This window comes from Hippocampus guttulatus, chromosome 6 (assembly GCF_054856545.1).
Source record: "Hippocampus guttulatus isolate MCC_2025c chromosome 6, RoL_Hgut_1.0, whole genome shotgun sequence".
Taxonomy (NCBI): Eukaryota; Metazoa; Chordata; class Actinopteri; order Syngnathiformes; family Syngnathidae; genus Hippocampus; species Hippocampus guttulatus.
The window spans coordinates 25467975-25480482 of NC_141266.1; the positions used below are offsets into that span (position 1 = coordinate 25467975).

Sequence of the window (12508 nt, forward strand, 5' to 3'; positions counted from 1 at the left end):
CTGGACTTTGAGGACACTCTTCTCATTTGGAATTTCTGTTGTTGTGGGGAGGAGCTTTAGATATCGGCAAAACACGCGTGCGTTTGCATATACGATTGGATTTTGACCTTCCTTCAACCGGATTCGCGCGTGGCGAAGCCGCTCCCCCTTTTTGCATCTTTACAAATTTCTCATTGTGCGAAGATTCCATTTTTACCACGGAATTGGCATTTTTGTTTTGCGAGCCTTCTTGAAAGAAGTGGTTTCCTGCCGCTTGCTTCCTTTTTCCAGTTTTGCTTCACGCGACGCCTTATCCCGACGGTGCCGCTGGCAGCCCACATTTCCGGGACAATCGGAAGTCGAGTGTGGCGGAACGAATGACTGGCGCCTTCAAAACATTCGGCGCCCATTTGTTCGTCGCAGCTCCCAAGCAAACAGAGCTTTTTCAAATCTGCGCTTTATTCATTTGTTTAACGCCCAAGCAAATACAGACGAGGCGCCTTCTCGGCCGCCGTCCAACTCGAGACGTTTTAGGGCCGCCGTCAATTACATGATGCATACCTGTCAACTTTTCGGAGCGCCAACCTGTATAAACTACCCAAAGAAATCCTTATAAAGAGCAAAAAAAAAAATCCTTCTAACATACCAAAGCATTTTATATGTCAAAATAACGGCAGAAAAAAACCCACGAAATTTTCAATGATATTTATTGTAGATCTCCATAATACAATGTCTGGCCGAAGTATGCAATGAATACTCTGCTGTTTTCAACTAGGAAGCACGTGATTTACTGGAAAGTTACCGCAAACGAAAGCATTCGAGTAGACGAGCACCATTCTGGGCAAAAGCAAACGCAACTATCTGTTAGGGGGGGCGAAAAAAAAAAACTAACGGAAATGTTCAGAATCCGTATGATTTGTGCCATACGGCCATTATACGTAAGATTCACCACAAAATCCGTATGAACTCTGGCTAAACCGTACGAGTTGACGGGTATGATGATGACTTGACGGACACTCAGAAAAGCGAAAAGAATGGAAGCAAACAGAACGTCAAGCGAAGGAGATAAACGGTCTCCTACGTGTTGTACGGCGGGAGTGACTGCGGAAGGAAAGTCCGCGAAAGTTTCACATTCCAATGACACGTTGTTGCTTTTGCATCGTGCCCAAGGCAAGTGTGCGAACTCTCGACTGATGAGTCACACGGAAAGACGCAAGCGACGCGGAGCAATTGGACGCGTTTCCGTCTCCCCGGCCGCCTTCCTCGCCTGCGTGACGAGGACGCGACTCCGCTTCTCGTCTTCCAGTTCTGCTTTTCGGGGTTGTCTCGAGTAGTTTTGTTCTTTCCCAACAACAACAACAAGAAGGTGCACCGACTCCTCCCACAAAGGCAAGACCGAGACTCGCGGTGACGTTGGCAGCAAGCGACTGAATTCTTGTGTCGTTGGCTCATCTCGCCGCGAGCAGGTGGGAAAGAAACACTTGGCTCAGCTGCGCCTTTTGCAAACCGGCCTCACCTGTTTTTCCTCCTCCCACCTTCCTTCCTTCCGGCTCTCCCTCGTCCCCTCCTCGCTTTCGACTTGCCGCGACAAGCCTCGGGGAACGCCGAAGGTTCCCGTTTGACGAGTAGGAAGAAGGTCGCAGACGACGTCGCGGATTTCGGACCGCGGAAGACCCAAGTCGGACGCGATGGGTGAGTGGAGCCCACACGCCAAGTCGACTTTTTGCGTCTGTTTTGCGAGGAAGCTCAAGACGCGGGAGGGGGTGGGGGGCAAACTGTTTTTTGTCGCCAGAAAACAGTTTTTTGTCGCCGGAGTTGACGCCTTCCCTCGCGGGGCGTTGGGACTCTGAAACCAAATCAAGGTTTCATCGTCTCATCAGATTAGGATTTGTACACAACACGTTGATGGATTACTCCTTTTGAAATCAGACGGCTCTCAAAGTTTGTTGAGTGAGTGGGAACACGATTCGCGCAAAATCTCAAGGTGATTTTTTGGGGATTTTAGCAAGTCGACGCACGCGATTTGTTTTCGCGTGTCACATCAAATGACGCGGCCGGCCGTCCCCGGCCCCCGGGCCTCGACTTTGACACCATTGCGGCAACATAGACCGAAATATCAAATGGCCGCCAATGTGTATTCTATCATTTAGCGCGGGTCGCATGAAGTTCAGCTGTCAGTGGAGCATTCATCTTCACATTTCCCTCAAATTTTGTACGTATGATTCGTCGCCCCCCCCCGTTGTGCCGCAGAGGTTCTGGTGCTGATCAACTTCGAGGGCACCATGGGGGACGAGATTACGGTGCGAATGGGGGACGTGGTCAAGAATGTCACCAAGGCCGGCGAGGACGGCTGGCTGGAGGGCGAGCTGCGAGGCGAGCGGGGCATCTTCCCGGCCAACTTTGTCAAGGTCCGTTTGGCTGCCGGCGCGAGGCGGCGCGGCCCGCTCCGCCTTCGCTCACGTGTTTCGGGCGGTCTTTCCAGGAGGTGCCCGTTTACTTGACGGGGAACAGCAAGCGGGAGCCCAGAAGCATCCGAACGAGTAGGCGCCTCGGTCCTCGGGAAATCCGCCGCGCTCGTCGCCCCTAAACTTTGCTCTCCCCAGCCAAGAGGATGAAACGAGCCAGGACGTGCGAGGCGGTGTTCGCCTACAGCCCCGTCAACGAGGACGAGCTGCCCCTGGTCGTCGGGGAGACGGTGGAAATCCTCAGCGAGGTGAGCTTTCGCAGTGGCGCGGCAGCCGTCCGCTCCGTCCCTCCGTCGGGGGAACGCGCTGGAGTTTGCTGCGCCGAGAGTTACCGTTTGGCTACGGCGGCTCGTGACGGGAGCGAGGCCGCGAGGCTTTCCTGCGACGCGGACCGCGGCTCCGGCGGCTCGCGCCAGCTGCGACGCCTTTCTGAAGCCTCTTCGACGCTCTAGATTGAAGACGGCTGGTGGATGGGCCTCAAAAACGGCAGCGTGGGGGCCTTCCCGTCCAACTTTGTCCGAGAGATCTTCGTCGCCCCCAAAGGTGCGTCCGCCGGCCACTTTGAGCTCGGATCCTTTCTCATTTTCATACTTTCCGCGCAACCGAACGCCTCCCCCGGCTCTTAAAACATCCGAAACGTCGCCAGCGTCTGCGATCCTGGCAAAAATGGGACTGGTGACCCCGTCGTCTCGCGGGGGACAAAAGTTCCAAGAAATTGGCTGGCGACGGCAGTTGCAGCCACCCGCGGGAAAATGGCCCAAAAAACCCGCGGGAAATTCCCGAAGATGTCTCTGAACGCGATGAGCTGATTTTGTCTCGACAGACGGCAAACACAACGACAGCAAGGCCAGACCCAAGCTCAGCGATGCGGTCTTCAGTAAAGAGGTGGAGTCCTGCCATCACCAAAGCCCGGCACGCCGCGGCCATCGCGCCCATGATCGTCTTTTTGGCTCTTTTGCAGATCTCTCAGAGAGCGACGGTGCGCAGCAAAGCCAAAAACGGTAGGTGACGCCCGCGCAAGCGCCGGCACTTCTCACCTAAAGGGGGGGGCGACCCCGAGAAAATGTTGGGCGTGGCCCCACCGGGCGAGACGCGCCGTTATGGTTCATGTTGCGTTAGGTTGGGGGGGGGGGGCCGAAAACACCCTCGCGGTCGCTCAGGCTGACGACCGATCGCGGCTCCGGGTCGACTTTCCCTTGAAGCGATTAGCCGACGGAGTTTCTGAAAGCAGACGGACGGGTCTTGTTCGCAGCCTCGCGACCGGTCAACAAGTGCTGGGCAAAAATTCCACCGCTGCATTCGTTGCGATACGCGCAGCGCATTTGACGATGTTGACTTTGAGAGCTCAGGGGTTTTCCCGGCGCGACGCTGGCGTGCGAATTGAAAGCGCAGACATCTCGCTTGAGATTCCGCAGCCTTGGCGCTCGCCTGATGAGCACGACAATCGTCGCTCGCCGGAAGTCCCGCAGACATTTGTCGTCTTTCCTCAGTGGTGGAGTGCTGTCAAGTCATGTTCGACTACAAGGCCAAAGCGGAGGACGAGCTGGATTTGAAGATCGGGGACGTGGTCGTCATCCTGAGAAAGGTTCCTTTTCTCTGCCGACGCTTGTCCCGTAAGGGGCGGCCGATCCATGCCACTTTGCCGCGCGTCCGTAGGAAACCGAAGACGACGGCTGGTGGGAGGGCGAGCTCAACGGCCGCTGCGGATTCTTCCCCGACAACTTTGTCATGGTGATCCCGCCCGTGGACAATCTGAAGGTGAGCCGACGGACCCGCCGAGGAAGGCCCGACGCCGGCGGCCCGCAGGCCGAGAGCCTTTCTTTCTTATCGTTTTCGCCGCTCATCTGAACGGGGCCGGGCCATTCGTCATATGACCCCCCCCCCCTGTCAGAGAAGGGAAAAGTTATTTGGCCCTCACCCTTGGTTCAAAACATGAACGGAGGCGACCGTAACGTGGGCGGGGACTCACTCGGCCTTGGTTTTTCCTGTCCCCGGTCGCCGTGGTCATGAAAAGCCTCTCGACGGCTCATTTGCGCGCAACAAAGATCCCGAGTGCGCTTCAACGATTTATCCTCGGCCTAGTTTGGGAATGTGCGGAGGACGCCCGGGAAGCGCTCGAAATTGCCACCACGACCTTTGCGCATCTCCTTTCTTGTCGTCGTTTGGATGGAACCCGCCGCCGGAGGCGGTGACTTCTGGGGAATTCCTCCCTCTGTGTAAAGAGTGTGTACGGCCCCCACCCCCCCTAAAAAGTGTCCGTTTGCTTTTTGTCTGCGCGTGTTCTCCAGGCCGGCAACAAGAGCCTCCCGCCGGCGCGCGCCCTCAACAAGGAAGCCTCAGGTACGCCCTTGACAAACTCTCCAAGGGAGTTTCTGCCACGGGCCGGAAAGCGGCGACCCGAATCCCGTCCGCCGCGCTTGACGGTGGCGAGCGAGAGCTTGTGCGACGTGCTTTGGGAGTCTTGCGAGGAAACGGGAGGGGGGGGGGGGGGGCGCTTCTGTTATCGTTGGGCTTGACGTGCGCTCAGCGAGGCTCTAATTGTGTGATATGACATCTTCCAATATATATTTCTTTGAAGTGTCATAGCACAGTACTGCTTTTATTGTCCATAGAGGGCAAAAAAATCCCCAAACATGAATAAAAACGATATATGTATGGATAGCACAGATGCCTCTGAACATTTTGAGTGATTGAAAATAAAAAACAAATTCTGGAATAATGCAATATACACTTTTTACAATTTTTGTAAATTGTGTATGTTCCATTGCTATTTTTGTAGGGAAGCGTTTACTCCTCCGTTCACAGGAGTTAGTGAAAAGATGGGCTGGGGGGCATCCAATTGGCTATTATCGCTCCGCATATACCGCCGCCGCCGCCGCTAATCAATCCCGTAAGAGATGCGCATGCGTTTTCTAGAAAAGGAAAGCCCAGCCATGGACAGAGTCGCCCCGACGAAAAGCAAAGGTAGGATCGAGAGCGCACTTGGCGCACACGCCGAGGCCCAAGAAACCAGATTTCGTGTTGTTTCTTGGCAGATGACAAACCGGAGCTGAAGGATTTGCGGAGCCACCCTCCGACCAAAATCAAGCTCCCCGGCATCAACAAACACGCCTCCGCTCAAGTCAAAGACAAAGCCGGCAAGGCTTTACTCAAGTGAGACGTTGCCGATGTCGAAACCCCCCCCAAACAAACGGCCGACCGAATCGGGAAAGCTTCAAAATGAGGTTCCCCGACCCGGTCCAGGCCGCTGTCGTGCTCTCCTCGGTCGATGTCGCGCCGGGCACCAATTGTTAAAGTGGGCACGTGCGAAGCCTCTTTTTTCGACGTGCGGGGAGACCTTCTCTCCCACAGCCTCCGCATCAAACGTTGCACGTTTCCGCCCCAAAAAAAAAACGTAGAAGACCAAAGCTGCAAAAACTTGAAGCGTGATGGGTCACCGCACGGGCAAACGACGGCGTCCATTTCTCCGCTTCGTGCCGGCTCGCCTTCGCAAATGACGGCCGGGGGTCCAGCCGTGATTTCAGATCTCTCGCGAAGCGCTCGCCTCCGCCCCAAAAGCGCAAGCCACAACGTTGCGTCGCCGGAAAAGCCGGGCCGGCCGAAAAAGATGATCACGCCCGTTTTCCTCTCGCAGGGCCGACGGCGAAGTGTCGCCGCCCCCGCCGAAATCCCCCGAGGATAAAGACGGCGATCGTTTCGACGGGGCGGACCCGGACGGCGACGAGCCGAACCGCCCGACGGCCGACCGAGCCAAGCCCCCCCCTCGGAGACCCCCCTCGGGCGCGGCCGTCGGAGCGCAGGTAGCGAAAAGAAAAGCGCTGCCGTTGGACAAGCGATCGAACGGCGAGTCTTGGCTCGACCGCAAAGTTCATCGCGTTGTTGTCGTGGCGACGACCGGGCGGGCGCCGCCTCCCTTTTAATGACGCTCCCGGCAAAAATCATTCGGACGACGGCAAACAAGAAAACAAGAAATGAATAACAAAGACGGAAGCGAGCGCAAAAACAGTGCGACTGAAAAGCCTCAACCCGGGGTGGCTAATCGCTGAATTCTCTTGACAGAATGCCAACGACTCTGAAGCAGAAGTGACCAAGAAGGGCCAAACGGGCTGGCAAAAGGTGCGACGTCCGAAGCGCCGCGCGATTTCGAGCGCGGCGCGCCGAAGGACGTTTTGATTTGATTTGTTTTGAAAGCAGCGCGCGGAGCATCTCAAGGCGGACCCGCGAGCGAAGACGCCGCCTCCGCTGCGACCGGCGCCCCCCCGGGCCCCGCCGGCCCAGAAAGACGAGCCGACGCTGGAGGGCCTGCGGGCGGAAGTCAAGGATCTGCGCGCGGCTCTGGAGCTCCTGCGGGCGCGACACGAGTGAGCGCCGCAGATGACCCGCGTCGAAGTCCGCCGCGCGACCAGCCGTTTCGGCCACGCCGAAACCGCCGCTTTGGACCTCCCCAAAGCGGCGGGTAGCTAACGTCGGACTCCAAAGTCAACGCGTAGCTTCCGCGCAGTCCTTTTTCTTGATTGCCACTGACCTCCGTTTTGTTTCGCTTTCGCCGGTGGAAAGAGAGCCGTGCGTGTGTGCGTGCGTGTGTGCGTGGGGTCGACTCGTATGTCCTCTGTAATGCGCATTTGTTGCAATAGAAGTCGTAGCACCAAAGGGACTAGCGGGACTAAATGTTTCCGTGCGCGCGTGTGTTTGATCAGACACGACATGCAGGAAGTGAAGGAGGAACTGCGGGCCGAGAGAAACAAACGACAGACGCTGCAGGTCAGACGAGCCGAGCGTATTACTCGTGTTTCAAAACACCACTGAGCCTCCCTGTGTGTGTGTGTGTAATTCTTTTTTTCCATGCAGGAAGAAGTCCACGTGTTGAGGATGAATCATTAATCTCAAAGCGCAACGGATCACGCCGCAAGCCCCTGGACTGCAAACAAGCTGGCTCGCAAGGACCACATGAAACCTCCTGACATGTCGCGCCATAAATTGATCCGTGCGCAAATGTGAAGGGCCAAACAAAGATACGTTTCTTCTGCCAGGCTCGCTCTCGTTTCTGTTTTATTTTCCCCTTTTTTGTTGAAATAATCGACGAGAAGAGAATATGCACTGTGTGAGAATTTTTGGGAGGGGGGGATGATTCGATGCAAGTCGGGTCACATTGACCCTTGTGAGTGAGAAACACGCAGGAGGGTAAAAGACAGTTTGACATCTTTTTGTTGTCTATCACTGATATCGGTGTCCTGGCTTTTGTTGTGTAACATGATGCAATTAGATGGGAATGCGGCTGAACAGAGGAGAAAATGTATTTTTTTGCATTCTGTTCATAGTTTTGTTCTCCTTTGTCCTAGGGTGCCATTCTCCTAATCTCCACGTGGGGGAGGCATTGGGCTATTAAAAGATTCCGTTATTTTTTTTTTGTTTTGTTTTGTTTTTGTGACTGCTACTTTTAGGATCGTTTGCTCCATCGCGAATCTACTCCAAAAAGGCGTGCGTTTTGAAACGCAGTTGGCGGCATTTTGCATGATTTGCTTTGGGGTGCAGAGCGTTCGGCCGCTCTGCCCCCAAACGCTGGAACTCGCTTCCACCCGACATCCGTTATGTTGAATCTCTTCCCACATTCAAATCCCATCTCCAAGACCCACCTTTTCGAAATCGCACACTCCGTTTAAATTCATCTCTTCTTTTATTATTGATAGTTTTATCTGCGCTTTTATTGTTTTGTTCGTGTTTTGAAAGGCGCAGATCAATAAAATGTCTTATGACGATGACGAGCATGTTCCTCGTAACGGAAACAACGCACGAAGCCAAAGTCTCCCTCCCCACTGCCGCTATCGCGTCAGACGACCAGGTCGGTCACCGGAAGCTCTTTGAATGCGCTTCAAAATAAGAGCGACGGCAGGAAGTGTTGCCGTGTTCGTTGCCTTAATCTTGCTGCCTCGGAGCGAGATGCAAAATGGCCCTTGGTCCCCTTTTGCCCAGTTTCACGATTTGCCTTCGCGTACCTATACGAATAAACACCTGCCTACACCGTAGTTTGTAAGGTGTAGGCAGGGATTACATTTCGATTTTATATGCACGTGTAAATGGTTTAAAATTTTCTTTCTTAATAAATCTTGCTTAATCAGAAAGTGCATTACTATATTTTTCAATACCAATTACTTGTAAAAGTTTGTACGATCAATGGGATCAGTTGCAATGCATATATGTGAATGATAAAAGTAAATGGCACATTTGTTGAAGGAAATGTAAGGTGCTTCATGAAATGTTTTGTAAAAGATACGTTCATGAAATGTCACATTTTCCAAATGTTCTTGTGCTTCTTTATACCAAAACAAAGGAAATACATTGTATTGGTTGTTTATAGCAAAGTATGGTATCATTTTATTGGTCCGGCCCACTTGACATCTACCGAGGCCGTATGTGGCCCACCATGTGAAATGATTTTGACACCAGAGATGTATAGTAAGGCGTTTTTAGCCGAAAAAAAATGACCATGTATAGTAAGGCTTTTTTAGCCGAAAAAACGACCATGTGTAGTAAGGCGTTTTTAGCCGAAAAAACCCCGACATAGTATAGTAAGGCGTTCTTAGCCCAAAAAAAACGACATAGTATAGTAAGGCCTTTTTAGCCTGAAAAAAACGACATAGTATAGTAAGGCGTTTTTAGGCCGAAAAAAAACGACATAGTATATAGTAAGGCGTTTTTAGCCCAAAAAAAAAACGACATAGTATAGTAAGGCGTTTTTAGCCCAAAAAAACGACATAGTATAGTAAGGCGTTTTTAGTTAGAAAAAAACGACATAGTATAGTAAGGCCTTTTTAGCCTGAAAAAAACGACATAGTATAGTAAGGCGTTTTTAGGCCGAAAAAAAAAACGACATAGTATATAGTAAGGCGTTTTTAGCCCAAAAAAAACGACATAGTATAGTAAGGCGTTTTTGGCCCCAAAAAAAAACGACATAGTATAGTAAGCCGTTTTTGGCCCCGAAAAAAACGACATAGTATAGTAAGGCGTTTTTAGCCCGAAAAAAACGACATAATATAGTAAGGCATTTTTAGCCTGAAAAAAACGACACAGTATAGTAAGGCGTTTTTAGGCCGAAAAAAACGACATAGTATAGTAAGGCATTTTTAGCAAAAAAAAAAACGACATAGTATCGTAAGGCTTTTTTTGCCCGAAAAAAACGACATAGTATAGTAATGCGTTTTTAGCCCGAAAAAAACGACCATGTATAGTAAGGCGTTTTTAGGCCGAAAAAAATGACATAGTATAGTAAGGCGTTTTTAGGCCGAAAAAAATGACATAGTATATAGTAAGGCGTTTTTAGGCCGAAAAAAAACGACATAGTATAGTAAGGCGTTTTTAGCCCGAAAAAAATGACAGTATAGTAAGGCGTTTTTAGCCTGAAAAAAACGACATAGTATAGTAAGGCGTTTTTAGCCCAAAAAAACGACATAGTATAGTAAGGCGTTTTTAGGCCGAAAAAAACTACATAGTATAGTAAGGCGTTTTTAGGCCGAAAAAAACGACATAGTATAGTCAGGCGTTTTTAGGCCGAAAAAAACGACATAGTATAGTAAGGCGTTTTTAGGCCAAAAAAAACGACATAGTATAGTAAGGCGTTTTTAGGCCGAAAAAAACGACATAGTATAGTCAGGCGTTTTTAGGCCCAAAAAAACGACATAGTATAGTAAGGCGTTTTTAGGCCCAAAAAAACGACATAGTATAGTAAGGCGTTTCTAGCTAAAAAAAAAAAAAACGACATAGTATACTAAGGCGTTTCTAGCTAAAAAAAAAAAAAAAACGACATAGTATAGTAAGGCGTTTTTAGGCCGAAAAAAACTACATAGTATAGTAAGGCGTTTTTAGGCCAAAAAAACGACATAGTATAGTCAGGCGTTTTTAGTGAGAAAAAAACGACATAGTATAGTAAGGCGTTTTTAGGCCGAAAAAAAACGACAGTGTAGTAAGGCGTTTTTAGCCTGAAAAAAAATGACATAGTATAGTAAGGCGTTTTGAGGCCGAAAAAAACGACATAGTATAGTAAGGCGTTTTCAGCCCGAAAAAAATGACATAATATAGTAAGCCGTTTTTAGCCCGAAAAAAACGATATAGTATAGTAAGGCGTTTTTAGCCTGAAAAAACCGACATAGTATAGTAAGGCGTTTTTAGGCCGAAAAAAACGACATAGTATAGTTAGGCGTTTTTAGCCCGAAAAAAACAACATAGTATAGTAAGGCTTTTTTTGCCCGAAAAAAACGACATGGTATAGTCAGGCGTTTTTAGTTAGAAAAAAACGACATAGTATAGTAAGGCATTTTTAGTTAGAAAAAAACGACATAGTATAGTAAGGCGTTTTGAGGCCGAAAAAAATGACATAGTATAGTCAGGCGTTTTTAGCCCGAAAAAAAACGACATAGCATAGTAAGGCGTTTTTAGGCCGAAAAAAACGACATAGTATAGTAAGGCGTTTTTAGTTAGAAAAAAACGACATAGTATAGTAAGGCGTTTTTAGGCCGAAAAAAATGACATAGTATAGTAAGGCGTTTTTAGCCTGAAAAAAACGACATAGTATAGTAAGGCGTTTTTAGGCCGAAAAAAACGACATAGTATAGTAAGGCGTTTTTAGCCCAAAAAAACGACATAGTATAGTAAGGCGTTTTTAGGCCGAAAAAAACGACATAGTATAGTCAGGCGTTTTTAGGCCGAAAAAAACGACATAGTATAGTAAGGCGTTTTTAGGCCGAAAAAAACGACATAGTATAGTCAGGCGTTTTTAGGCCCAAAAAAACGACATAGTATAGTAAGGCATTTTTAGGCCCAAAAAAACGACATAGTATAGTAAGGCGTTTCTAGCTAAAAAAAAAAAAACGACATAGTATAGTAAGGCGTTTCTAGCTAAAAAAAAAAAAAAACGACATAGTATAGTAAGGCGTTTTTAGGCCGAAAAAAACTACATAGTATAGTAAGGCGTTTTTAGGCCAAAAAAACGACATAGTATAGTAAGGCGTTTTTAGGCCGAAAAAAATTACATAGTATAGTAAGGCGTTTTTAGGCCGAAAAAAACAACATAGTATAGTCAGGCGTTTTTAGTGAGAAAAAAACGACATAGTATAGTAAGGCGTTTTTAGGCCGAAAAAAAACGACAGTGTAGTAAGGCGTTTTTAGCCTGAAAAAAAATGACATAGTATAGTAAGGCGTTTTGAGGCCGAAAAAAACGACATAGTATAGTAAGGCGTTTTCAGCCCGAAAAAAATGACATAATATAGTAAGCCGTTTTTAGCCCGAAAAAAACGATATAGTATAGTAAGGCGTTTTTAGCCTGAAAAAAACGACATAGTATAGTAAGGCGTTTTTAGGCCGAAAAAAACGACATAGTATAGTTAGGCGTTTTTAGCCCGAAAAAAACAACATAGTATAGTAAGGCTTTTTTTGCCCGAAAAAAACGACATGGTATAGTCAGGCGTTTTTAGTTAGAAAAAAACGACATAGTATAGTAAGGCATTTTTAGTTAGAAAAAAACGACATAGTATAGTAAGGCGTTTTGAGGCCGAAAAAAATGACATAGTATAGTCAGGCGTTTTTAGCCCGAAAAAAAACGACATAGCATAGTAAGGCGTTTTTAGGCCGAAAAAAACGACATAGTATAGTAAGGCGTTTTTAGTTAGAAAAAAACGACATAGTATAGTAAGGCGTTTTTAGGCCGAAAAAAATGACATAGTATAGTAAGGCGTTTTTAGCCTGAAAAAAACGACATAGTATAGTAAGGCGTTTTTAGGCCGAAAAAAACGACATAGTATAGTCAGGCGTTTTTAGTTAGAAAAAAAACGACATAGTATAGTAAGGCGTTTTTAGGCCGAAAAAAAACGACATAGTATAGTAAGGCGTTTTTAGCCCGAAAAAAATGACAGTATAGTAAGGCGTTTTTAGCCTGAAAAAAACGACATAGTATAGTAAGGCGTTTTTAGCCCAAAAAAACGACATAGTATAGTAAGGCGTTTTTAGGCCGAAAAAAACTACATAGTATAGTAAGGCGTTTTTAGGCCAAAAAAAACGACATAGTATAGTAAGGC

General features: G+C 48.4%; 1 protein-coding gene across 2 annotated transcripts; it reads left to right on the forward strand.

Annotated features, from left to right (window-relative positions):
* The first annotated feature begins 1127 nt into the window (after positions 1 to 1127).
* Positions 1128 to 8563, forward strand: mnmip1 (manchette microtubule inner protein 1). Of its 2 annotated transcripts, XM_086113764.1 has the most exons (18): positions 1128 to 1445; positions 1572 to 1671; positions 2230 to 2387; positions 2462 to 2519; positions 2583 to 2692; positions 2897 to 2987; positions 3268 to 3329; positions 3406 to 3445; positions 3935 to 4029; positions 4101 to 4202; positions 4733 to 4784; positions 5361 to 5408; positions 5480 to 5597; positions 6079 to 6244; positions 6504 to 6560; positions 6639 to 6805; positions 7142 to 7205; positions 7293 to 8563. In XM_086113764.1, the coding sequence occupies exons 2-18, from the start codon at positions 1668 to 1670 to the stop codon at positions 7323 to 7325; spliced, it is 1425 nt and encodes a 474-aa protein (XP_085969890.1). In that variant the 5' UTR covers positions 1128 to 1445; positions 1572 to 1667; the 3' UTR covers positions 7326 to 8563. The 2 variants fall into 2 exon arrangements, with proteins under 2 accessions (XP_085969890.1, XP_085969891.1); XM_086113765.1 differs by lacking the exons at positions 1128 to 1445; positions 5361 to 5408 and having other exon boundaries at positions 1473 to 1671.
* The last annotated feature ends 3945 nt before the right edge of the window (positions 8564 to 12508 follow it).

Bases quoted from the DNA above. Each gene is read 5' to 3' on its own strand.
- mnmip1 (XM_086113764.1), top strand. The intron at 4,203-4,732 runs GTGAGCCGACGG...CGTGTTCTCCAG, and splicing joins CGCCCGTGGACAATCTGAAG to GCCGGCAACAAGAGCCTCCC. The intron at 5,598-6,078 runs GTGAGACGTTGC...TTCCTCTCGCAG, and splicing joins GCCGGCAAGGCTTTACTCAA to GGCCGACGGCGAAGTGTCGC.